This window comes from Podarcis pityusensis, assembly GCF_964106645.2.
Source record: "Podarcis pityusensis genome assembly, chromosome: 1".
Lineage (NCBI taxonomy): Eukaryota > Metazoa > Chordata > Lepidosauria > Squamata > Lacertidae > Podarcis > Podarcis pityusensis.
In genome coordinates, this window is record NC_138028.1 from 49,855,608 (window position 1) to 49,881,571 (window position 25,964).

The 25,964-nt window shown below is 44.7% G+C and overlaps 4 protein-coding genes across 18 annotated transcripts in view; 2 read left to right on the forward strand and 2 right to left on the reverse strand.

Moving 5' to 3' along the window:
- Window positions 1–2,544: 2,544 nt before the first annotated feature.
- On the reverse strand, window positions 2,545–9,303 carry NDUFS3 (NADH:ubiquinone oxidoreductase core subunit S3). Of its 2 annotated transcripts, none has more exons than XM_081021448.1 (7): window positions 9,143–9,303; window positions 7,657–7,719; window positions 7,047–7,144; window positions 6,628–6,777; window positions 5,280–5,405; window positions 3,808–3,927; window positions 2,545–2,819 (listed from the first exon to the last, which is right to left on the reverse strand). In XM_081021448.1, the coding sequence occupies exons 1-7, from the start codon at window positions 9,183–9,185 to the stop codon at window positions 2,652–2,654; spliced, it is 768 nt and encodes a 255-aa protein (XP_080877574.1). In that variant the 5' UTR covers window positions 9,186–9,303; the 3' UTR covers window positions 2,545–2,651. The 2 variants fall into 2 exon arrangements, with proteins under 2 accessions (XP_080877574.1, XP_080877575.1); XM_081021449.1 differs by lacking the exon at window positions 9,143–9,303 and adding an exon at window positions 8,725–8,822.
- A 47-nt stretch (window positions 9,304–9,350) lies between these two features.
- On the forward strand, window positions 9,351–19,938 carry KBTBD4 (kelch repeat and BTB domain containing 4). 3 transcript variants are annotated; one of them, XM_081020937.1, is made up of 4 exons: window positions 9,351–9,525; window positions 10,803–11,444; window positions 16,044–16,150; window positions 18,369–19,938. In XM_081020937.1, exons 1-4 carry the CDS (start codon window positions 9,507–9,509, stop codon window positions 19,227–19,229), a joined length of 1,629 nt encoding a protein of 542 aa, XP_080877063.1. In that variant the 5' UTR covers window positions 9,351–9,506; the 3' UTR covers window positions 19,230–19,938. The 3 variants fall into 3 exon arrangements, with proteins under 3 accessions (XP_080877063.1, XP_080877062.1, XP_080877064.1); XM_081020936.1 differs by lacking the exon at window positions 9,351–9,525 and adding an exon at window positions 9,700–9,846; XM_081020938.1 differs by lacking the exon at window positions 9,351–9,525 and adding an exon at window positions 9,801–9,941.
- A 1-nt stretch (window position 19,939) lies between these two features.
- On the reverse strand, window positions 19,940–24,409 carry PTPMT1 (protein tyrosine phosphatase mitochondrial 1). Its single transcript, XM_081021475.1, has 4 exons — window positions 24,083–24,409; window positions 22,059–22,139; window positions 21,122–21,313; window positions 19,940–20,364 (listed from the first exon to the last, which is right to left on the reverse strand). The coding sequence occupies exons 1-4, from the start codon at window positions 24,299–24,301 to the stop codon at window positions 20,149–20,151; spliced, it is 708 nt and encodes a 235-aa protein (XP_080877601.1). The 5' UTR covers window positions 24,302–24,409; the 3' UTR covers window positions 19,940–20,148.
- A 98-nt stretch (window positions 24,410–24,507) lies between these two features.
- Window positions 24,508–25,964, forward strand: part of CELF1 (CUGBP Elav-like family member 1) — a 38,953-nt gene continuing 37,496 nt past the window's right edge. For 10 of the 12 annotated variants that reach the window (XM_081021024.1, XM_081021017.1, XM_081021023.1 and 7 more), the window contains exon 1: window positions 24,515–24,661. The gene's annotated coding sequence lies outside the window, so the exon portion shown is untranslated. Of the gene's footprint in view, window positions 24,662–25,964 lie in introns of all 12 variants that reach the window. The other 2 variants (XM_081021029.1, XM_081021022.1) reach the window with 2 other exon arrangements.

A 25,964-nucleotide genomic window follows, 5' to 3' on the forward strand; every position in this document is an offset into this window, starting at 1 on the left:
CAAATGGTAATCCACTTCTGCAGCGTTGAAATACAACCCAAATCCCATATATCACCAATATCTAGAGCAGGGGTCTGCAACCCGCGGCTCCGGAGCCGCATGTGGCTCTTTTACACCTTTGCCGCGGCTCCGGGGCAGATACTAGCGAGGGGAGGAGGCGCATTGTGCGCCCTGACACTCCCCACTGTGGCGGGCGCTGTACTGGCTGTGACGTCGCATGGGGCGGTGCATGCGTTAGTCACACACCGTCCCGACGTCACCTTCCCGCCCGCCCGCCCGCTACATTGTAAGGGGCATGTACGCTGGTCACTGCATTGAAAGGGGGCATGTACGCTGGTCACTGTTTTGAAGGGGAGTGAAGAACACACACACACAAAAAGGTAACTTGTTAATTTAACGTTTATTTCTATGAGGAGGAGTAATTCTGAGGGGTCAAACAAAGAAATAATTTTTAAAAAGTGACAAAAAAGTTATTTTTATAATGACGAGTTTTGCGGCTCCCAGTTTTTTTCTTCGGAAACGGGTCCAAGTGGCTCTTTTTGTCTTAAAGGTTGCAGACCCCTGATCTAGAGGGCCTTGATGTTGTGTGTATTTCAGACCCGTAAAAACACCAGCAGTCAAAACAGTATTGTGGCCCACAATCCTCTTCATTTTCATCTTTCCCAGCTACTGTATCATTTTCATGTTTGGGGCCTCCACAGGCTGAATCTCTTCCTCCTCACATTAGGGAGAGAGACAATAAAAGTGCCACAGTATCTTAACTCTACCCTTCTTTCCATAAAGAATCCAAAACAGGTCTAAGCACACACTAATCCATGGAGTTCAATTCATTGCATCTAAGCCAGTTTTCTGGAAATTTTACCAAATTGGGTACTACCTAGAGGTGCATGTGAGCAGCCTCTAGAACAAGTCTTGTTGACAAAGGATCGCTGAAACATCAAAAATGGCCCTGGAGTTCACTCCAGTAATTCCTGACAATCTGCAAAGTGTTGCAAAGACACAAATCCATTGTAAGGAAAATGGCAGATGCTCCCCATTACCTAGAAAAGGGGAAGATGTTTGGGAAGATTCACCCACCCTACTCCCTCCAATGCAAAGTGGAAAGCACTCTGTAACTGATTAGCTCCACATGTGCTGAACTCCAGCTGCTCAAATCTCTGCAGTGAGCTTTGGCACAACTTCTGTTGTCTCTCAGAAATCCCCCATACTGCTGCAACAGCAGCTTTTTTAAAACAAATGCAATTTAACTAGAACAAAAGCTTAAAACATCTGGATTCCAAACATTGTTCTGGGTTCAAACCCTCAAGAAAGGAAACTTTCCATATAATATATCTGAGGTCAAATTAAATCTATTGTTTGCAGCCCTCCACCCACTCATTCTCCCCCTTCTATCACACCCGGTCCTCTGTTACATCTTCTGCTCAGGGATGGGGAATCTGGGGGCCTCCTGATGTTTCTGGACCGCAATTCCCAACATCCCTGACTATTAGCCATGTTAGCTGGGGCTGGTGAGAACTGGGGGTCCAACAACATCCAGAAGGCCACAGCCTCCCCATTCCTGTCCTAAGCCCTGCAATGATCTACGCTTTGCTTCTGTAGAGTGTTTAGCTCACTTTTGGTGCTTAATGTTTATTCTCAGTAGAGGGGCAGCCAGAAAACCACAACTCATATTGTTCCACATTTCATGGAGCAGCCTTCTTATGGCCACATTCATTATTGAGTAACAAAGCCATATGCTTGCGGTCACATTTACTGTAGCATATTGGGGGGGGGGGGGGGGAGTCACAAGTGAATTGGCAGATAGAGACATTAATAAAATGTATCCAGCTTCATGGCCTAGAGAATTTCTCAATAACCCGCAGACACTGCTGCCAGTGTCCTCCAACAGCAGCTGCGTGACCACAGCTTGTTCTAAGACACACAAATAGGCCTAACAATCCAATGGACTTTGTGTGCAGAGTTCCATGGGACTTCTCCTTACTCTCTGCTCCCCCATAGCCTCAAAATTGGCTTGAGGGTCTTTCTGGATATTTTGAGGGTGGGTGGGGGGCACAGGGGAGAGGAAGGGAAGTTCCACTGTGCACGTGGAAGTCTGCTGCACTAGCAGTTGGATGCGACCCGTTTTGCTTGTTTCAACAAAAAAAATCAGTTTTCCAGCTACACAGAGTACTCAATAATTCTAGGATGGAGCCTTTTACCAAAAGTGAAAAAGCAAGGCTCGAACTTTGGTGCCTGCAGTGTCTCTGGGCAACTGAGGGTCTGTGCTTGCAAACAGCTGATGGTCATAAAGCATGGGATAGCTCCTTCTTTCTTGAGGCTTTTGTTTCTTTCCTGAAGGGAAGCAGAGTCTACTGTTCTCATAGTGCTCTTTTTTAAACAACAAAACAAAATACCACCTCCCCAGTTCTTTGTACTCTTCCCTGCTGCTCCTTTGTATACCTTGAACCCTGCTCCAATCTTCTGGATATTAATAACACCTTATGCATGTTTCACAGCCAGTCTGAAAGCTGCATTTCCCGCACATATCAGACAGACAAAAAAACCTTATGTCAAGTTTTTTTTATTGATATTTAATATATATAAATACTTAGATCAAACAGGAAGATGGTGACACAGGGATGTCTCTGGCTTCCTCTCCTTCCTTCCTGCTGCTATTTCTCATCTCCTTTCTTCTCTCCTGCCTCTATCTTGATGGTTTGCGGAGCCTCGCGATAGGCAGGGAAAGTCTCCCAGGGACTGTTCAGATCAAATTTGCGGAACTCCTGAGACAGCTCCACAGGCTCTGCCACCACTCGCTTCACCTCATCATCATACCTGACCTGAAGGAGGAGAAAAGGCATGAAGATGAGCAATGGTGATGGTGGTCAACTACAAAAACATACCTGGAATTTTAGAATTAAGCTTCCTCCTCGTTTGTAGGTTGCTTAGTATAGATCAACAGTAAATTTTCCAGTTAGGCAATAAAAGCAGTATCTCCAAATCTACAACTCCCATCATGCCTAGGTAACAGGACCAGTGGTCAGGGATGATGGGAGTTGTAGTCCCAAAACATCTGGAGGGCCAAGTTTGCCTATGCCCGTGGTAAAGCTTCTCAAGTGGAAGTACAGCCTTTTGGTTTGTGGGCCCAGAAGTCATAAATTGTAGGATTCTCAGGACATTATATTATGTAGCATCAAAGGCACTTAATCAAAGGCATGTCTCGAAGGGTGCTTAATGCATGGACTTTTGGTCACAGGTCAGGAGAGCAGGCAGGAAAGGGTTAACCCACCCACCTGCCCGAATCAAAAGCACTGCCAGCAGATTCAATGTCCCTTCTGAGGATGAAGTTCCTCCCACATCCAGGGCATGACTTCATCCATGCAAAATAGGAACCCACAGACCAAGAGTACAACATGCAACAGAAGAACCATTGCCCTAAGGAGGCTAATGAACAAATATCAAAGAGAAGATAGGGACAAACAGCTGAGCTTCCTTTCCCTTTTCTTGCATTCTCTGTTGCCTGTACAGCAGAATAAGACATCAATGTTATAGGGTTTGATGTTTATTTAATATTACATTTATATCCCACCTTTCAGCCACAGAGCTCATACATGCTTCTCCCCTTCCTTATTTTATCCTTGCCACAACCCTGTGAGGAGAATTAGGCTGAAAGCTGCTGACTGGCCTACAGGACCTCCTTGAGCTTCCAGGCTGCTTTGAACCATGCTCTCTCTCTTCCAGGTCCTAGTCCAACACTTGAACCACTATGCCATTCTGGGTCCCTGGAAGGATTCTGCAGCTGAGTCTAGCTTTTCCAAATGCTCATACCTCCACATATCCAGAAAGAGGGAAGTCCTTCCGGAAGGGATGACCCTCAAACCCGTAGTCTGTGAGGATTCGCCTCAGATCAGGGTGGTTAGCAAAGAACACTCCATACATATCCCAAACCTATGAATATGGGAATCAAGTAAAAAAACGGCAAGGTATATCAATTTTGGTCACACACACACACACAAATTTTACATTACAAATTAAACATATTTTATTATACCATACATTTATTGACTTCCCTCCCCTTCCAAGGTTCATTTAACTTTCCCACCATTCCTCCATATTTTGGTATATCCATCTAATTCTATTTTCCTATCTTACATCACTTCAATATTTATTATACTGTTGAATTTACTTTAATACTGCCAGCGTTTTCAATTGTTCACAATTATTTTCAATATACCTGACAAAATTTTTCAACTCCTCCTTGAATACCTGTTCTTTTTATTCTACTTGTTAGACCCGCTAACTCTGCATATTCTAACATCTTAAGTTGCCAATCCTCCTTGCTGGGGACATCCCTCACTTTCCATTTTTGGGCTAGCAAGATCCAAGCCACTGTTGTTGCATAAATGAATAAATTTTTCTGACTCCTAGGAACCTCTGTCTGAATAATTCCTGACAAGAACGCCTCTGGTGTTGTTGTTTTTTGGAATGTTGTTTTGAACATTTTTTTAATCTCATTATATATCATTTCCCAATATTCTTTTACATTTTTGCATGTGCACCACATATGAAAGAAAGTTCCTTCTACTTCTTTACAATTTCCAACACAAATCCAATTCTACATTATACATTTTAGCCAATCTACACAGAGTAAGATACCATCTATGGATCATTTTCAGTATGTAGCATGCAGTAAACTTCAAATCATTCTTCCAAAGTTTCTTCCTTTTACAAAGTATAGCAGTTTTGAAACCTAGCTTGGACCGATTTATATGAACAGTTTTATTACCTCACAAATACAAAGCATCAGGCACTCATTGCTAGCTGGCTGAGACACCTCATAGGCAAGGCAGCAAGTGAGATTCAATTGTATAAATGCTGAAGATTTAAAAATACATCAATCACTTGCTTGAACTCTACTATTTTACCTCATTTATATGCTGCTTGGTTGTAATAAAACATCTAAGTGGTTTCAATTGTCCAGAAATAGCAACAAACACTCTCCAAATAATGCCAAACAGAAGTTATCCAGGACCTTAAGGCCTATAGAATTGAGATCATGTCATTGGGAAGGAGTGATCACTGATCAACACCTAAAGGGCCATTGAGCCAAAAGGGACAGAATGTGATGTTTGCAGAAAAGGAATGCACACAGAAAACTGCGAGCAGCACCATGCCCTTTAGGGCAACCTGGGCCACAGTGACTGTGTTCAACTCAAATTAAACAGTGGGCTCTCTCTTCTTCCAAGAAAACATACCAGATCTGTCCCCTCTTCCCAAATGTCAACCACCTTGCAGCTTACCTCTCTTTCATACCAGTTTGCTGCTTGGTGCACTGGGACTGCTGATTCAATGGGTGTCAATTCGTCAGTATATGTTTTCACACGAATCCGGGAATTATAGGCTATGGATAAGAGATTATAGACAATCTAAAAGGAAAAGGTAAAAAACAGCATTGTCATGTATTAGTACACATTATCAGATTGTGACATCACAAAAAAGGATAACATGTATGATTATAGTACAGCCACATAATTAAAGACACAGTGATTTTTTTTAAAAAAAAAAGTTCCTTAATGGTGAAATGATTTCCAAAGCTAACAGTATATGCAATAAAAGGTCTTGTCTATACATGAAGAAATGGCTACTTCTGATAATGATCATATACAGTGGTACCTCGGATTAAGTACTTAATTCGTTCCGGAGGTCCGTTCTTAACCTGAAACTGTTCTTAACCTGAAGCACCACTTTAGCTAATGGGGCCTCCTGCTGCTGTTGCGCCGCCAGAGCACAATTTCTGTTCTCATCCTGAAGCAAAGTTCTTAACCCAAGGTACTATTTCTGGGTTAGCGGAGTCTGTAACCTGAAGCATATGTAACCCAAGGTACCACTGTATCTCTGGTTTATTCCCAGGATTTACAGATTTCTTAAGAGCCCATCTGTCAAGGTTTGCAGCACTGTGGCCAGAAGTACTACAAACCCACAACATAGATGAAATGTGATACAAATTTAAATACATTTTGTTCAGTCGGATATTGTATTACACTGATGAAACACAATTTAAACTAATTTGAGCTAGAGAAGAATTTGAATTGCTATATTTAGGTCAATCTATGGAGACATTTATATATGTGTGTATATTTTAACATGGTCAAGGCAAAGAAAAAAGAAGTTATAACTCTGTTGGACTGTACAGAGCTGTCAGCTGCTGTTACTAAGAAGCAAATTATAGCTTCCCTTCTGTCAAACTAATATATATTCAGGTATATTTATAAGTAACCCCTTCTAGAAAAAGGTACTGCTGCTTCCCAAGACAATGCTTGATGACTAAGCAGGTCAATTAGCTGTTTAAGAAACAGAATTCTCTCCCAAAACAAATGTCACTAACATCACACTGTCAAGCACAACCACCATTTCTAGATCAGCGACTACATAGATCAGCAGAACAAAAACTGAGAAAGTAACCCAGAAATAATATACTATTAGTCAGTGAGCATAAAGCCAAGGCAGTCAGCAAAACTGAGGGCTGGGGCACCAACATGGGGGGAAACTAGGATACTCTCACATTCTTGTTTAGTCATGTGATTTTTTTGGAAGACTGTGTCTTCCTTAGAATCTTCTTTGTAGCATAGCTTGAAGAGCAGCTCCTACCTCAAAGCGGTTCTGTCGAGATGGAACATCAATTGCCGTCAGATCAGCTAAGTTTTTGAACTGGGCGTTGGTGTGATCTTTAAGAAAGGTCAAAACTGGAATGATCCCATCTGGATGAATTAAGATTTCTAGCTCATTGAAACATGTTACCTGTTAAAATGAGAAATAGTAAAATTTTGTATGTATCAACTTCATCCAAATTCTAAGCACACATACTTAGATAGAAATCTCATTAAAACCAATGAAATGACTGCCAAATAGATGTGTTGAAAACTGTAAGCAGTTCAGGCTGTATAACAGCAGACCAAGGAACAATTGTATACCTTTCCAGCTCCTTGTAGCACTCATTAGCTTTCAGAAAAGGCTTAGTACTGCCTATTACAGTTTCAAGAGAGAATGATACAGTTGATGGAACCCACCTGGACTTGTTGAACGTACTTGGGCAGAATTTCAGCCACATATTCTCCAAAAGCACACAGCTGCTTTTGTGTCACTTCATCCTTTGGTCTAACAGTAGCTGAAAAGAAAGTTTACAGTGGTGAATTCTAAAAAGAACAGCACCAGCTCATAGCCAAAGCCAGCTCAATGTTATTCCAACTGCTACCACAGGGATGGGAGCAGTTCAACATTGGTCAACATGGTCAGATATACCTATTGTACCATTAACTTTTCTGCTGTGTGGGGGGTTCTTTTTTGGGGGGGAGTGGGCCAATCAGCACAATAGGAAACATAATTATTCAAAGTCTATAGCAGATTAGTGCATGCCTGGCAGATAATATAATGCCTAGTAAGCATTCAGTGTCCACAAAACAGATAGCATTGTCTCAGAAATCAGGGAGCCTCTATAAATATTAAGTTTACCAGGAACTTAAGAATGAATGAGATGAAGTCATTTGCACATGTCCTTTTTAACATCAAACTTCATCCGATTACAATCAGGTGGTACATAGTTTTCACTTAACAAAACTGTACTTATTGTAATGCAAAGTAAAGGATGAGTTGATCAAACACTAAGCAAGTCAGACTTACGTTGAGTCACAGCAGTATTCCCTTCAAACCGAGCTTGCAGTAGTATTGCAGATCGCCCAGTAACTATAAAGAGAGTGGGAAAAGTGTTAAATCGCCATTATTTACAGCCATAGCATCTACTGATCTCCACAAAGAAGTAGCTTCAAATATACCATAAAAATGTAGAAATAATAAAAGCAAGATGGTGCATTAATATACATTTCTGCAAGCAGTAATAAACATGGAATTAAAGGTCTTTAAGCAGACCATTGTGAGTAGGATTGCAGTCAAGATAATCTAGTTTAGAATGGAGTGCTGAAACATAGCATCTACAGCACTGGTCTTCAACTGGTGGACTAATCTGAAGTATATTGCAATAGGAGCACTACCACCATGCAAATATATAGTAAAAGATTAAGAAATGGGTCCCCAAATGACTGTTTGGGTTAAAAGTGATTCCTAGGTCTGAAAAGATTGAAGTCTACTGTTCTGCTCAGCAGGAAGCTGCTGACTAGGATACACAAACTCAAGGCCCAAAACAATACTTAGAAACACCTATATCAGGCCTGCTCCACATTTTACTAACACCTATACATAAGATCTTTTCATCTTTTGGTTAAGGGTGGTATAAATATATAAGAAATAAGTGGAAATACCTTATTTTATTTTTATTTCTTATATTTTTATACCACCCTTAAGAATTATTTTTAAATGGTTTAAAAACCATTTTATTGTGTGATGACAGCACGTGTGGATTTCATATAGATCTCTTCTGTGCATTTTTTTTTTTAAGTGGAGCACTAATTACTGGTAACTGCAATTGTTGTCAAATGCTTGCAGGGTTTCTATAGGCATTTGGCTGACCACTGTGAGAACAGAATGCTGAACTATAGCTGGGGCTTCGGACTGATCCAGCAGGGTTCTCCTTACGCTTGTAGAAAACCAAAGACTGCACTGTGAACTCACACTGAGAACTGTTTTAAAAAACAGGGATCAACTGCAGTTACCAGTGTCCCTCCAGATGCTGTTGGTAAGTTTAAAACCAAAAACCCAGCAAGGAACTGCCTCGGGCCAAGACCGATAACTGACCCATCTAGCTCGGTAAGTATTGACCCGTGTGCTCGTTTTGTGGTTTGTCCATTTATTTGGCATAAGCTAAACCAGGATTTCGAGGAGCAAAGTGTGCGGTGGCGGCGGAGACAGCAGGAGCCGGTGAATCGATGGACAAAACGCCAACTGCTTAGCACCGCTTTCCCCATCATGGCGCACTCAAAAGCATTCTGGGAACTGTGGTTTTGTGAGAGAGCTGAGAACACCGTTGCAGAACCCGGCCCCCTCCTGACGGAACTACAGCTCCCAGGATCCTTTAGGAAGGAGGGAGGAAAGAAGGCTATGCCCTCTGCAGACAAACCCCCAGCGTCCCCTCACCAGCAACGGCCACAGCCCCTCCAGACTGGAAGCCCTCAGTCTCCTTCTCCCAACAGACCCCGCCAAGTCGCAGGCTCACCTCTCAGGCCGGCCCGAGCCAGCCCCAGCGCGGCCGCTAACATCTTTGCCTGCTCAGGGTCCGCAGCCGGAGCCTCACAAGGACACCGAGCGGACTCGTAAGGCGCACGCGCGCCATCGAGCGCTCTCTCCTATTGGTCCGACGTAGCAGAAAGCGCCGCGTCCCGCTCGCGCAAGCTTCCACCACCGGAAAACCAATCCGCGCGAGCGGGGCGGGACGAAATGATCCGGAAATCAGAGGCGCGCGCGGGCGGATCGGGTGATCGGCCAGCTTCCGGGAGCGCTTAAAAGAGCGGCGTCGGGAAGTGCAGCCCCTTCTGGTGTCCCCCTGAGCCATTCCCGGTGCGAAGTTCCGAGCCGGCGGAATGAAGGGAGGCGCCTCAAGTAAGAGCGGCCGCCCGCCGAGGCCGGGGCGCTTCTCTCCTCGGGGCTCAGCCCTGCCCGTTGCGGGGGCGGGAAGGTTCGGTTGCCGTCCGCCAGGGGGTGGGGCCGCGCACCCGGACGCCGGGAGGAGGCGGCGCCGGAGCCGCCTTCCAACGAGGCGCCTCAGGGCCCGGCTCGAGAGCGAGAGGCCCTTCGCGCCCCGGCCCCGTGAAGGGCTGGGCTCTCTCGGGAGCTCGGCGCCGCCGCACTCGGTGCAGAATCGCCCGGGATCCCTGTTCATGTTCTGTTCGTCAAGATGTTGGGACTGGGCGCCTCCGCTCAGTGAGCAAAAGCATCGAGAGACCTGTTTCCAGATACCGTCCCTGGCAGCTCATTGAGCCCTAGCTGCTTTAAAGCAGATGCCGAAACAACCGCAGGCAATTTTAGACTGAGGCTGCATTGCTATAGAGTACATTGCTTGGTCTAGGTCTCGTTGAACTCTAGGGGTCTCACTTCTGAGTAGCCTCACGAAGAATTGCACTGCCTTGCTTTGATCTGTCCAATGGTCAGCTTTCCCCTTCCATCAGCCTTGGTGGTCTTTAGGGCCTCTTCATGCACTGTAGAAATCAAACGTACCTTTTAAAAGATGGTGTATGCACGGCAGTCAAACCCAACCCATCACAAACTTCCCGATGTCGGTGTACAACTTGTATACGTCTTTCAAAATGCACATTTGTCATTCTTCATATATTGCGGTTGTAATGCGCTCACCCTGTAGGCAGAGCACAAAAAGCTTCAGAGCTTTTTAGTGTTCTGGTGATATCTGTACAGTATTTTGGGGATAGTTTTAAAAACAACATAAACTTCCTGCAGTTCATGGGAACAAGGAACCCTTATTAAGAGTACTTCTCTTCAGGTTAATCAAGTTCCATTGACCCATACTGGGGTGTATTCCTAGTATGTTCCTCATACTCTACGAAGTCTTGTAATCTGTGATTACCCACCATTTAAGGATTGGTCTAACTTTTGAGTTCTTGTAAATACGGTGCACTATGTCACATACTACAGAAATGACTTGATCCTGTTATGGTGTTACTTGGATACAAAACACTGGTACACAAGGAAGTAACTTTTGGAGCACACAATCTTTTGGCTGCTATTTCTACATGATAGGACATGTGTTCCTTACCTGTAGCATTTCTTTTTCCTTTCCTTTCTTTAGATTTGTTTGCTTTAGTTGAGATACAGTACAGCACAAGTCTGTGATAAAAGAATCTCCAATGTCTGTTGTATTTCAGATTACTGGAGGTCAGATCTAAGCGGCAACATGGACTCACTGGAGGAGACTGGAGGTTCCTCAGCAGAGGAAACTGGAAATTCCTTAACTGAGAACTACTTTGTAAATTACACTTTCACTGACCGTTCTCATTCAGGCCGTGTGGCCCAAGGAATTATGAAGTTGTGCTTAGAGGATGAGCTCTTTGCAGATGTCACCATCTCTGTAGAAGGCAAAGAATTCCAACTGCACCGGCTAGTTCTCTCAGCTCAGAGCTGCTTCTTTCGTTCTATGTTCACTTCCAATCTGAAGGAGGCACATAACCGGGTGATTGAGTTACAAGATGTTAGTGAGAGTGTCTTTCAGCTCCTTGTGGACTACATTTATTATGGAACTGTAAAGTTGAGGGCAGAAGATTTGCAGGAGACTTACGAAGTAGCAGATATGTACCAACTAACCGCCCTCTTTGAGGAATGCTCCCGTTTCTTGGCTCGAACAGTGCAAGTGAAAAACTGTTTGCAAATTATGTGGTTGGCTGATCAGCACAGTGATGTGGAGCTCTATACGGCTGCCAAGCACTGTGCCAAGTCATACTTATCACAACTTCAAGAAACTGAGGAGTTTCTGCACCTTCCTCTCCGTCTCCTGACAGATATTGTCTCAGGTAGGTAGAATGGTTACTGAGACCTGTGGTTACTAAGGCCTTTCTGAGAGATATGGATTAGTACCATGGCATTTCAGTTTCAGACCTAGTTTTGAATCAGATGCCTTTGATTGCCCTAGTACATGGCTCTAAAGTGGACAGGAGGAGCACCTTCCTGTTGGATCTGCTGCGCCTCTCAGAGGCTTTTGGTACAATAACTTGTGGTATTCCAGGTTATTTGGTGAAGATGAGGCTTGGAAGCACTTTTTAAACAGATTCTAGTCTTTCCTGGAGTAACAGTTCTTTAAGGTACTGGGGGCCTCCTTCTCATCTCTTTTGCTTATGAAGTTCCACTGGGCTCTGTTCTGTCCCCCCCCCTTCCCCAATTGTAATTTGTTTTACACATTTCTATACCCATGTTGTTTAGTATCTACATGAAACCACTAGGAGTGGTGATGCGGAGATTTGGAGGTCTATGCAATCAGTGTGCAGATTACATCCTACTCATTTGTCACATTCCAGGGAAACTAGAAATAGAAATCCTTAATAGAAATGGGCTGGATGGCAGCTAGTAAATTGAAGCTTCAACTAAATACAGTGGTACCTTGGGTTAAGTACTTAATTCGTTCCGGAGGTCTGTACTTAACCTGAAACTGTTCTTAACCTGAAGCACCACTTTAGCTAATGGGGCCTCCTGCTGCCGCCACACCGCCAGAGCACGATTTCTGTTCTCATCCTGAAGCAAAGTTCTTAACCCAAGGTACTATTTCTGGGTTAGCGGAGTCTGTAACCTGAAGCGTATGTAACTTGAGGTACCACTGTAATAGCCAGTAGTATATCCAACCTAGAACTAGGGGGCGGTATCCACCAAAGTAGAACCACTAGTTATGATCTTAAAACCCTATATGGTTTGGGAACAGGATAAATTTCTCCTGTACTAGCTTACCCATGTATTCAAATGCTCTGCAGAGACCTTTTGTTGGTTCTACATTCATTTGGTTGGAATGAAGGGGAAGGTTTTTTGTTGGAACTCCCTGCCTAAGGATGTTGATATTGTCCTCTCCTTGACCACCTGCTGCAGTGCAAAGCTCTTTCCATTTAAAAGGGCTTTTGGCTTTTAGTAGCTGGACTATACTACTGGTATGTAATCTTTCTGTCTCATATATATTTTATTGCTGTTTAATTGCTTTATTGCTTTTTGTTGGGCCTTGTTGTAGTTTATGGGTTATCTGCCTATGGGTGTTAGCAGAGCTCTAGACATTGACTTCTGTTCGTTCAAGCAGGGCAAACCCATAATCACCAATGCCAAGCAAGCATCTTGCTGTGAAGCCACTAGGCCTAGAATGCAAGATTGCTTGCTATGTCTTGCCTATCATATTTACACCTTCAGAAACCCCACAGCAGCGAGGTTATGAAAGCTGTTTATAACCCACAGCTCTAATTACCCCATCCCCTCAATCTCTGGATTAAGACCTAGCAGCTCTGCTTGGTGGTTGTGTGCTTTTCTGCTGTGGGGAACATGAAACGGACCCTTAGAGTTCTGCTCTGTTATCCTCTCTTGAGGGAGCTCTTTTTTTAGTCCGCTATCTCTAGGAATAGCAGAAATCCATTTTGCTTGCTGTTGAAAGAACCACCTACATCTTGATTCATGTTACCTAGGAGTATGTTTTGATAAGCTGTAAAATGTAGTTCAAAGTGTTTTGTTTTCTAGCTGCTTAAGAGGTTTTGTTACAGTCAAGCAATATATTACATTTTGTCAAAATAAAATAGCTCCTTCTGGAGATAGATTTTACAGGAGCCATATGTTCCTCAGTAATGCTATAAAGTATACTGTTAAATCTCAAATTCTTAAGTTTAATGTGTTTCACATTTGAGTTTAACATAGTTCAACCCTGATAACCACAAACACCGTTTTTGCTACTAATGTTATAAAAACATTTCACTTCATGCATCTAATACACAGCTCTTACGTAGTAAGGGTGTACCTCTTTTCTTCTGCTCTTTATTTTTACTATCGCAGAATTGTTCTATAGGAAGCATTTGTGGACAGAATGCAGTGAACTGTTCTGTCAGCGCAAGAATTTCTGCTTGTGCAACAGAATTCTCCTCTCCCCCATGCGCACCCTGCACCCTCCCCAAATCAGCTGCAGAGGGCTAGAGAAAAACCCAGAACAGATTTAGGGGGCACACAGTGGAAGTTCCATTGCACAAGTGGAATTCTTCGCACTGACAAAACAAGTTACTCGCATCCTCCCCTATATGTTTAGCCAGGCCTGTGAAAACATGTCAGGGGGAGCCAACATCACCTAATACATTTGGCTGAGGGAAGGTGAATTGTATGCAGCTCTGGGTGGTCATGCAAGAAGACAAATCATATGACAGTATATCTTTGTGAGGAATTGAATAACTGCAGCTCTGGTAGAATTAGCATTGAAAGGGAAATTCCCTGATCCACCAATAGTTAGGATAAATGTCCGGTTTCCTATGGCAACCACTTCTGGCTGTCTTCATCATCTAACCCTCCTATCTGGTTTTCTGCTATCCATGTAGTTACAGAACTTCTTGCTGTTGGTCTTTGTTTTTAGCAATGTGCTCCTCAAATTCTTTTTTTTTTTTTTTTTTTTTTTGCATCACTTTTCGTCCACTTGCATTTCTTTTGCCAAAGTTTGTGTTCCCTTTTTGTTCTCCTAATTTGAACAAGGCTTCTATTTTCTAACACTTGCGTGTTAACCAAATGGGCATCCTCTTGGCTCTGGTGGGACCTTTCTTAATCTGAGCATCTAATACTGTGATTTTAAACAACACCCAAGGAGTAGCATCCTCCTTTCCATGACAGCAAAGGAGCCGTCATCCTTGGAGCGTGACAAGAGCTATCACGCTTCCTGAAGGCCTTGTCCACCAAACTCTCTTCCTTTCTCAGCCTCTCTTGGTAAGCCACTTTGGCCTCAAGGGAATGAATCTGTTCCCTGAGAGCTGGGAGCTCATTGCATCAAGGACAAACCCAATTTTTTACACCACATACAGGGGTCAGCAAACTTTTTCAGCAGGGGGCCAGTCCACTGTCCCTCAGACCTTGTGGGGGGCCAGACTATATTTTTTTGGGGGGGGGGAGTAATGAACAAATTCCTATGCCCCACAAATAGCCCAGAGATGCACTTTAAATAAAAGGACACATTCTACTCATGTAAAAACACGCTGATTCCCAGACCATTCGCGGGCTGGATTTAGAAGGCGATTGGGCAGGATTTGGCCCCCGGGCCTTAGTTTGCCTACCCATGACATAGATGGTGCACGTGACAAATTGTGTAATACACTGGAAAGCACACCCTCCCCACACCTCTGCTGGCATTCTACCTGCATATCTACTTTTGCAGTTTGTTTGGGTTTACTTTATTCGGAATTTGTTACTTCTGAGGGTGGAGGAACAGTGTGCTGAAGAACCTAAAAGGGATTGGACATTACTTCCTGAATAATTACGTACTAGTTTGAAATTGATTTAGAGACTGAAGACCTCTTGACACACAACTCAAATATTCTATGCAGCTATGTACTCCAGGTAGTTTTTAATACTCAGTTACAAGGGTCATAATTAGTTATGATTTGTAACATGTTATATTACAAAGTTTATTAAAAATTTGAACTGAGACAATACATTGCTTAGTCTTAAATATTTATTTATTTATTTATTTATTCGATTTATATCCCATCCTTCCTCCCAAAAAAGCCCAGGATGGCACATGATGTATGTAGTTTCCCTTTAAGCAACAGCTAATGCCAGAACTCAGAGCTAGAGGAAACTCAGAAAAAAGCAAGCTTAATGGCCAGCATTAATACTGAATAAAGTTTAAGATTTATCTGTTGTTTGGCCTACTGACCCACTTTTTCAATTGAAATCCCTATTAACTTCTGCTGGTTTCTACAGCCACTGATCTTATTACTAGTAATGGGATTAACCAAGAACCAGCTTTCCCACAGAAGCAAAGGCCTGCTATCCTGAAGAGCTAGAAGCAGAGTACTTAATTGAATCAGGCAATGGAACTGTATTTGACTGGACTTACATGATTGTACTGAAAGCACTGAATATTTAAAATTATTTCCAGTATGCCTGAGCAATGCAGTAACTTAAAACATGTCAGGATTTGTAACGTGGTTAAAAGTTTCTTTGTACGCAATACCGTCAGCAAGAAATATAGTAAATGTTATGGAGAACAGCTTTTCTAAAATGACAACAAAATTCATGTCTGTTGCTGCATCACTTCTTAAATGTCGCTCTTTGTGAGTCATATGACAAGAAAATATTTTTTAAAAATCCAAAATTAAGCAGGACAAAATGAAGGCCTAGCTGTTTAACTGTGGCAAGCAGAGAATGTAGTCTGGTCCTGTTAATAATGTTGAGGCTATGGTTACCAGATAACAAATTCATTAAGTCAATGGCCTTCGGCAGGAAATATTTTTGCTGCTTCTGTAGAATAGAAATGCTAACATGCAAGGGCTCCTGCTCTTGTTTATACCAGCTAAACCTGGTATGTGTTAGGGGGAAAGGGAATACTGTACTTGCTATGCCCATGCCATGAAAATTTTATACTTTAAACATGTTTTTTTTTATCTGCAACCATACAGATGGGGTTCCATGTTCACAGAATCCAGCAGCTGCCATAGAAACCTGGATTGGCTTCAATAAAGAAGAGCGTGCAGGTTTCTCAGACATACTGCGATCAAGTTTAAAGGTAAATGACAAAGCAGTCTATTCAGTGTTTCAGCCTGCCTCCCTTAACTGTTATCAGTGTAGAAAGGTTTCCATAGTTAGAAACGTGGGCTGCCCTAGAGTGGTGTAAGCAGTGGCAATCAGTCTGATGTGATAATAGAATTGTAAGTTCATTTTCAACAGGGGGTGGAGGAGGATCCACTGATGGGTTGCTTCTCCTACTCGATCCACTAGGCAGAATCAGCCCTGCCCTTTCAGTTCCAGAAGGTACAACAGCTAGCTGTAACAAAAAACAAAAAAAAGCATGGCAAACCCAAAAAGGAAAACAAAATACCCCATGAAACAGAAGATTACTGTACAACTGTACTATCTTAACCTCATTTCACCCAACCATGGATACACTACTATGGTGGTTCAGAAAATGAACTTATCACTGTAAGTCCAGTGTTCTGTTTTTCTGCAGTGGAGGATGGGATCTGTGGTTGGGATATAAAACAGCAGTAGCCAGGAGGCCACTGCAGGGACCTCCTACCTTGGCACCACTTGCCAAAGCACCTTCCTGCCAAAAGACAACACAGCAGAATCAAACGTATTCCTCCTGTAGCGCTTCACTAATGTGAAAACAGGTGGTCATTGCTGCCCTGCAGATGTCAACTCAAGGGGCATTAGTGCTAAAGGCAGCAGTCAAAGCACTCCTGCTAGCGTGATCCAGAAGCTACATAGCACTTAGCAATGCATGTCCATATCCATCAAAACAGAGTAGTTGAGGAGACATTTTTTTCTTGCAAAGTGCTTGGCTAAAACAGAATCAGACTGTCTCAACTCCTTTGCTCATCACAGGTAAATTCACACCAGCCTATGAACATCTAGTGACGCTCCTTTTCCTTAGGACCTAGCCAAAAATGATGATTAACTTCCTGAGCCCTGTGAAAAATAGAATTCCTTTTAGGAAGGAATGTAGGGTGAAGGCCATTGAATCTTGAGTGGAAGATACAGAGTGCTTTCCAAGATGACAGGGCTCTCTGCTCTGAAATCCTTACAGCAGAGGCAATTAACTACCAAGAAAACCACCTTATGGCTCACTTTTAAGGTTATGGTTATAAAACTTGAAATGTGATTTTGCGAGGGCATTGTTTAGGTCCCAGGTAGAAAAACTATATACCGGGGAAGTTTCAAGTAACTCCTTATAATACAAGGATGTAAGGATATGCAACCCTTGCATCCCTGAGACAGAAGAGAGAGCTGCCACTCACCTTTTTGGAGTATTAGGTGTCAAGCCCCAATCCAGACCATCCTGAAGCAAAGTGAACACCCACTTTGATGTTTGCATGCAGTGTGTCCTCATCTTTTCCTGCACCACCTCACAAAGGCCTTCCAGATTTTCTCATAGGTGCAATGTGCATGAGTTTTATATTAGTTTAGAAAGGTAATGACTGCTCTGTAGTCAGAGTCTTTATGTTCTAGACCCCTCCTCTTTCAGTTGTTAAACAGGAATGTACAAGGTCCGGGTGGAGAAAGTGTCCCTGGGATCTCTCTTCTCTCTACCAAAAGGATCCCAGTCCCATCAGATTGGAAAACCAAGCCATGCTGGCCCAGAAGGGAGACACAAACAACAATTTCACCCCCTCTGCACACACCCTTCAAATAACCCTTTAAGATCATGGTTGTGGGTGGAAATGTTTATAACCTGCTCACCTTGGAAGTTGGCTAAGGACACAGATTACCTATATATGGATTCCCTTCTCAGCTGCTGCAAAATACTCAATTGAAATGCTAGTTTAAACTTGCTAGCTACATAATTCAGTAACTGAACCTGCGCTTCTTAACTGTTTATCTAGTTTTCATCTTGCTCATAATATAGGAAGTTGTCTGTAATGATTGACAGCAAGTCTCCAAAATTTCAGACAAAAGTCTTTTCCAGCTCTACTTGGGGGTGTTAGGGATTAAACCAGAGGCTTTCTGCATGCCAGGCATTGACCTGGAAAGCTATATACATTATGGTTATAAAATGAAATGGAAAAAAATAAAGAGTCACAAAAGACTTCAGTCCCAGCATGTCGGCTATCAGTGGCCTAATACATTGTGGTAATTGTGGAATAGCTTACTAGTAATTTGAGCTGTGAAACCCCAAGCTAATTTGCTGTAGGTATTTCTTTGCACTTATCATTGGCCTCCTCTTGACTGAATTTCTGCATGCATACCTATGCACAACTTTAATGAAATTTTGTTTTATTGTTTAGGAAATTGGAGAGAACGTTCATATCTACCTGATTGGAAAGGAGTCATCCCGTACACATTCTCTTGCTGTCTCACTGCATTGTGCAGATGATGACTCCATCAGTGTTAGTGGTCAGAACAGTTTGTGTCACCAAATCACTGCAGCTTGCAAGCATGGTAGTGACCTCTATGTTGTTGGAGGATCCATTCCACGGCGCATGTGGAAATGCAACAACACCACGATAGACTGGGAATGGTGTGCCCCGCTGCCCCGCGACAGGCTACAACACACTCTGGTTTCTGTGCCCAGCAAGGATGCGATCTATTCACTGGGGGGCAAGACACTGCAGGACATCCTCTCAAATGCCATCATATACTACAGAGTAAGAGACAATGTATGGACAGAGACTAGCCAGCTGGAAGTTGCAGTGTCTGGGGCTACAGGTGTAAATCTCAATGGTGTCATTTATTTGTTAGGCGGGGAGGAGAATGACCTGGATTTCTTTACCAAGCCCTCTCGACTTATCCAGTGTTACGATACCAATACAGAGAAGTGTCATGTAAAGCCTTATGTGTTACCCTTTGCAGGCCGCATGCATGCTGCTGTGCACAAGGACCTGGTGTTCATTGTAGCAGAGGGGGATTCGCTGCTGTGCTATAACCCTCTGTTGGATAGCTTCACGCGGCTCTGCTTGCCAGATGCCTGGAGCTCAGTACCATCTCTTTGGAAAATTGCTAGTTGTAATGGCAACATCTACATCTTCCGGGATCGTTACAAAAAGGGAGATGCCAACACCTTCAAACTCAATCCAGCCACTTCTGTGGTGACTGTCACCAGTGGCCTCAAGGTGCTACTCACAAATTTGCAATTTGTGTTGGCATGAAGGAAGAAAGGTGCAGTGCCAGAACGACGAAGACATTCCTTTAAACAGCTCAGAGATGTATAGACCCCATAGCTCCAGCTCCTTGAAAAAGATCACAATACTTTAGAGAGTTCCCTGCCCCACCTTCCAACTCCTGCTCACAAGCAGCAGCAATGTAGCCACACATAGGTGGCATCCGCATTCTGTCTGGATTACTGCTGTCACTGTGGTCCCCTGCTGGTCAGCTTCTTGTGTCTCAGAAACCCACAGCTAAGAGGCTTCTTGGGCCTAAACCCTTTACCAACAAGCCCTATGCAAAATAGATGAAGTATTTGTACTGTCTTACGTTGCAGGCTATCTACTGCAGTAATCTGTCAAGGTACAAAACATCCCTTAGAGCTGCAGCTAGCAGATAAAAGTGAAGGCTCCCTCCTTTATCAGGGCTACAAAGGACAAATCTAGCAAGAGGTACTGAAAGTAACATTAGCAATGCATTGGATATGATTGAACTAGGAATAAAAGAGGCAGCTATCCCCGACTGTGTTACTACTTGGTAAAAAAACAGAAAGCTTGGACCCTTGCCCTCGTATTTAGAGTGCTCATTCAGTGACATATGGGGCTGGGCGGGGGGAGAACATGTTAAAAGAGGAGAATCATGTCAAACCTATTTGTTGATGCTGTAAGATCCTTGGGGTGCAAGTCTCAATAAAGGCCTTCCGGAACAACACAACTTGTTTATAATTGCTTGTATTTGAGAGGGAGCAGCGCTGACAGTGGTCCCATGCTGGTGCACTGAGATAAGTAATAATAGAGACCAGCAGTAGAGGCAAACCATGTTCAACTAGCAGTGATAAAGCTGGAAGCTACCAGATCTCCTTTGCTCTCATGCTTCAAGAAACTTTGTGGTAGCTGAGACAACAGTCTACCCCTAAACAATATGTTAGGAACCAGATGTTTTCAGTGGATGGTTCTGCACGTTGTGTGTTGGCTTGTTCTTTCCTTGTTGAATCTTTGGTGGCTCTTGCTGTGCAGGAGTTCCAGCAGTTACACACGTATGAAAGTCCTCTAGCAACTTCATTTGCTTTTCACGTATGATTATATGAGGACGTATCTTAAGAATTGTGGCTATTGCTTGTTGAGGTGTACAGTGGTGGAGCTGCAAAGGCAGAAAATCCAAATGAAAAACTATCTAAGCTGGGAACTAACTAGCTTAAGCAATGGAATGGAAAAACAGATAGTGAGAATTGTTCAAAAACAATACCCTCACACTTAAAAGAATCCCAAATATTTGTTGTCATTTGTGAGTCTGTTGGCTAAAATCTGCCTTGTCCGATTCTAGCAGATTACTCAACAACTGTTATAATTAACCATCTCTTTTTTGCTCCTGCTGAAGGAAGAATGGCTTCTGCATTGCTTTCCATTCAATCTCAAAGCATAATTGATTATATTTGGGCTATATGCTCTTAACACTATCCAATATCCCAGCATGATGAATGGATACAAGCCTAGACAAAGATCTTATTTTCAAACCTAAATGATAGACGACTATTAATGCATTTTTTCATTACCAGTTGTACATCTAATATCCTACACATTTTCTCCCCACTTTCCAGGCAGCAAGGGGCTTGAAAGTGCAAACATTTTTCATTCATACTGCCAACTTTAATACAGAAGTGGAAATGACTCCCAAGTCCATCCCTGTCACAAGGAAGCTGACAGTCATACTTATTTTCTCTCCCAATGAATACTAAATGAAGTGCTATACCCCAATTAAAGTCAATAAATTAAGACCATGTTGGAAGCAGAGTAGCAGTCCTGGGAAGAGTTCCGCTTCTTTTATTCTTGGTTAACAGAAGCAGTTTGTATACAATTGATCCATTACCACTTTCTCAGTGCATTGGAAGCTTTCTTACCTGAATTAAATATGCAGCAACCATAGTGGCACTGCGAAAGCGGCCAGCTTTGCAGTGCACATATACTGAGTTCCCTGATTCACGATGCTTCATCACAAACTCAACACCTTTATGCAGGTTTTCCAATGATGGGATGCCAGTCAAATCAACAGTACTAAGACGCAACTGTTCTACACCCATTTCCGCCCATTCCTGCAATTAACCCAGAAGACATAGAATCATCCATTTGGAAAAGAACGGCAATGACCACTGTCACCTTTTCATTGGGCACAATGAAAGTCAAGGGATAGATGCCACAAGAAAAAGTTGCTAATTTGGGCTGCAGTTATCTTCTGAACCCTATTGAACTCAATGGGACTTACTTCTGAGTAGACACACATACAATTGCACCATTAAAAGTTATCAAGGAAAGCTGAAAGGAAGACTGCAAAAACGGGGCTAAGAAAATAATGTGGGAGACAAAACGGTAAAATTAAGTAGCATTACAGTGAAGGTAACTAAGTGGGGAAAGGGGGAAATTTATCAGTATAATTCCCACTGGCCTCTGCATTTATTCAGAAGTATGAACAATTATGTTCAACATGCCTTTCCACCAAGTAAACATGCACATAATTGCAGCCCAAGTCAAGATGTTTCAGTGAAAACATGGCCTGAGGCTTGCGCACCATGGGAGGCCAGTTTGGTGGTGATGCAGCGGTTTGACTTCACCCCCAGAGGCACACTCCATTGTCTCTCAAGACAGATGAGTGCCAACAACTTATATGTAAACATGCACAGATATGATAGCATAACATGCAGTTCTGATTCAGTAAGATTTTGGGCTGTCCTATATCCCCCTCAGCATTCTATACTGCTGTTTAAATATTCCCTTCTGAGGGAGCTTGTCAGTTGGATCCCCTCTTTTCTTGGACACAATGGAGCTTGTGGGGGGACTCACCTCAGAGGAATAACACAGGAAGCGAGTCTCATACTCTTCGTTCATTGTGACCACTCCTCGGACATTCTGCTCCTCTACCAACTGCAGGAAGAACAGACAACTAAGTCCAGGTCTCAATATATTTCAGTATTTAGCCCATCCTCTCCTAATGGTTCTCACTCAATATGTGCCATAAAGAGAAGCTTGCAGACAGAAGGCCATAGAAGCAGGTACCCACTCCCTTTTTTAACCACTTTTGGTGGAATCTAAATTGTTGCTCTGATTTTAATTTATGCTTTAGTTTTGTCAATATGTTCTGCCATTTTAGCTATAATTTTTGCATATTTTATTCTGTTCACTATTGTTCAGTTTTCTTTTATATAATGTTTTATACATTTATTCTGGAAACTGCTGTGTGATTACCATACAATGAATAGCAGTCTATTAATTATTATTATTATTATTAAATTTATATACAGTGCTACCTCGGGTTAAGTACTTAATTCGTTCTGGAGGTCCGTTCTTAACCTGAAACTGTTCTTAACCTGAAGCACCACTTTAGCTAATGGGGCCTCCTGCTGCTGCCGCGCCGCCACCGCACAATTTCTGTTCACATCCTGAAGCAACGTTCTTAACCCGAGGTTCTTAACCACCATGATTAAAATATGCAATCAAACAATTCCATTCAAACAGCACAGCAATTAAAACAGATGCATCTTCTAAAGCAAATAGAATGTCAATACAGATGGGGGCCTCTTGTATTTCTGCAAGGTATACATGCCTCAGCACTGGTGCCAGCAGTTAAAAAGTCCATCGCTGTATCATCACAAGCCAACAATCATCAGGTTGTGGAGGGCTAACTGGGATCTTAATGCTTTTACCCTGCAATGGAGCAGAGGTCCATCAGGTAGCCTGGTTCAGGGCTGTTTAGGGCGTTATATCAATCAAAGAACTAAAAACTGGCTTGATAGCCAACAGGCAGTAAGTGTTGATCCCTTCACAGTTGGCATGAGGTGTATCCAATATGGGGCACTACTTGCCACCTGGATCTCAGCATTCTATACCAGCTGCAGCTTCCAAAGCAGCTGTCAGAAAAGTTCACAGTGCATTATAGTAGTCTAAACATGAGGTTACCAGTACATATGTCACAGTGGCCAAACTACATTGTCCAGACTCCAGGAAAGTTGACTAGGTGCTCTTCACCAGCGAAGTCCCTCAATGCTATTCTCTGAGATCCATCATGCAAGCTGGAGCAGAACCACCACAGAACAGTCTATAAACCTGATTTATAAATCTACCGTTGCAGATTACAAATTGATTTATACCATTAGTGGCAAGGGATAATTTATTCCTTCTGCTCAATGCTCCACTGCAGTGGGCCTTGGGCCCAAGAGGGGCAGCTGCCCGCGCTTCAGTTGAACCAAAGCTAGAGAAAGGCTTGCTCAGGAACTTTTCCAGGGCTCACTACTCAGCCCTTCACATGAAACAACAGAAGCCAGGATACCTTGTAGCTTGTGTGGCCCCTAAAGAATAGCCCCAGCTGTTTGCTGGGTTCGAATCAGGATGGGCTTGCAAACCTTGAGCTTCTGGCAGATTTCAGCCTCCATCTCCTTCCATGTTGACAATCCTACACCGGCTACCCTCTTGTTGATGGGGTCTTGATCACTTTTGCTGGCAGATACCTTTGTATCTTTCAACGGCAGAAATCAAAGAGGTAAAGCCACAGAATCTACCGAGCGTGTCCAGCGCAACGCTGCACGTGCCTACTCGGGAGTAAGCCTGCGCCGAGTTCAACATAGCAGCGGGCGCAGGGCTACAGCCTGAGTTTCTAAAGGGAAGGACGCAGCTAAAGAAGCAGAAACCTCGTGCGCCGTGGGAGCTATTCCGAGGTACCTCGCTGCTCCCCAGCCGAGTGACCCGCGGAGCCAGCCTTGCGGAGAAGGCGAGGAAACGGCGCCTGGCGCTGAGCCGCAGCTCCCGCCCGGCAGCTGAAAGAGCACCCGCAGGCGAGACGCCTGCTCCGCCCGGCCCGGCCCTCCCGTTACCTGGCGGCTGCGTCCCCGCAGAGGCAGCGCCCCCAGCAGCACGGAGCGGTCGACGCGGCTGAACCAGGGCCGCTGCGAGCCGGGCAGCCACTCCCGCACCAGCGTGTACAGCAAGGTCGGGTAGAACAGGACCCGCGCGGCTCCGGGACCCAGCGCGCTCAGCACCATCGCCAGGCTGCCGGCCTCTTCGGGGCGGGGAGGGCCGTTAGGGCAGCTCATTGCGCTCAGCGGAGAGGGGGCCGGGCCGCAGGCATCTCGGCGGCGCGGACGTGCCCGCGCGTCCAGACGCAGCTACAACTGTCGCGCGGGTGGGCGGGGGAGAGCAGCGAGCGTGCTCATTCGCGGACGGAGGGGCGCGCGCGCGGGGACGAGTCCGCTCGTTCCCTCGCGCGCCTTTATCTCGTTGGTGCGCCTCCTGCCCTGGGATGGTCTTTCCCGGAAGTGCCGCCATCTTGCGAAACCGGCCTGAGGCGGAGGGAGCCGAGCGGGGCGCGGGCGGATCCCCCGGGGCAGGCGCGAGGGCGGCGGCCGCCAGGAGGAGCCCGGGAAGGGCAAGGAAGGGAAGGCGCGCAGCCGACGGTGAGTCCGCTCAGTCCAGCTCGCCGGCGGCGGACGGGACGTCCATTTCTCCGCCTTATTAGGACTCTTCTCCCTCTTTTAATTGGGCCTCGTTAGGACCCGAACGACTTTCGCTTCCCTTCCCCGCTGGCGAGACGGGAGTTTGGGCGGCGGCGGGGGGGGAGGAGGCTGCGCTGTCTGCCCCTTTTCTCTGCCTCACAACGGCCGCTGCCTTGACGCTGACGGGCCGCCAGCTGCGCGGGTTGCCTGCCTTCCGCGGGTGGCGGGGCGGGAGCGTCTCATGACCAGCCGGAGACTGTCCCAAACCCGGGGGGGGGGGGGCGGGTGAGAAGGAGGGAGAAGCGGCTCTCAGGCGCTTGGGTGGCGGGCAGCGGCGGGTGTTGACGCTTGTCCCTTCCTCTGGTGTTTGCGCTTCTCCTGAAATAGTTGCTGGCGAGACATTCCGGGGTGGGGGAAGAATTTCGCAGGCGCGCTTTATCGCCCGCGGGGCTCCGGGGCAGCGCAAGCCGCTGGCGTCGCCATCCCCGGGCCCAGGGGGCGGGGCTCGCCTCCGAGAGGCTGAGGGTCTGACGCCACACGTCTGTGTCTCTCGCCTCGTTACGGAGCTCCGCTTTACCTTTGAGATATTACTCTCAACTTCCACTCCCTCGCCGGCAAATTTGATCCCCCGGGCCGTGATGATGACCCGCTGGAAAGTGATTCCGACGAGGGACGGGATGTACGATGTATTCCTGGCGGTTTAATGGACCCCAAGTGGAAGGAAAATGAGGAGGTCGGAATCCCTGGAAGATCGGCCACGTGCTGCGATTTAAATGACGATCCCCTGACTCTTGTGAAACGTCTCCCTGGCTTATAATGGCAGCCCCCTTAGCTCTCCCCTGGCCACTTGGCTCAGTCAGAGTAGTGCGCCACAAGTAGTTGGGGTGTTGTGTTTCGAAAGGCATTTTGCCAGTAGGGGAGAAATAAACGCAGTAAACTTAGAGCAGAGGCAGATGAGTGAAAAGGTAGTCAGTGAAGTACAAATGGAGGAAAGAGGGACCTGAGGGAGATGCTTTAAAAAATAAAATAAAGTACGGGTTGTACTAGTACTTTAGTCACGTTATGTGGGTATGGTTCAGTGCTAAACTACACAGATACTTGCATGGTTCATATATGTGGTTTCTTGTGTGGGAATTGCTGTACTGCACTTTCGCCCATAAATTTATTAACTTACTCTTAGGATACTAATATATGAGAAAATACTGCATGTATATGCTGCTTCCTTGTTCCATGTACTGCTCCATTGCAGGAACATACAGTACTA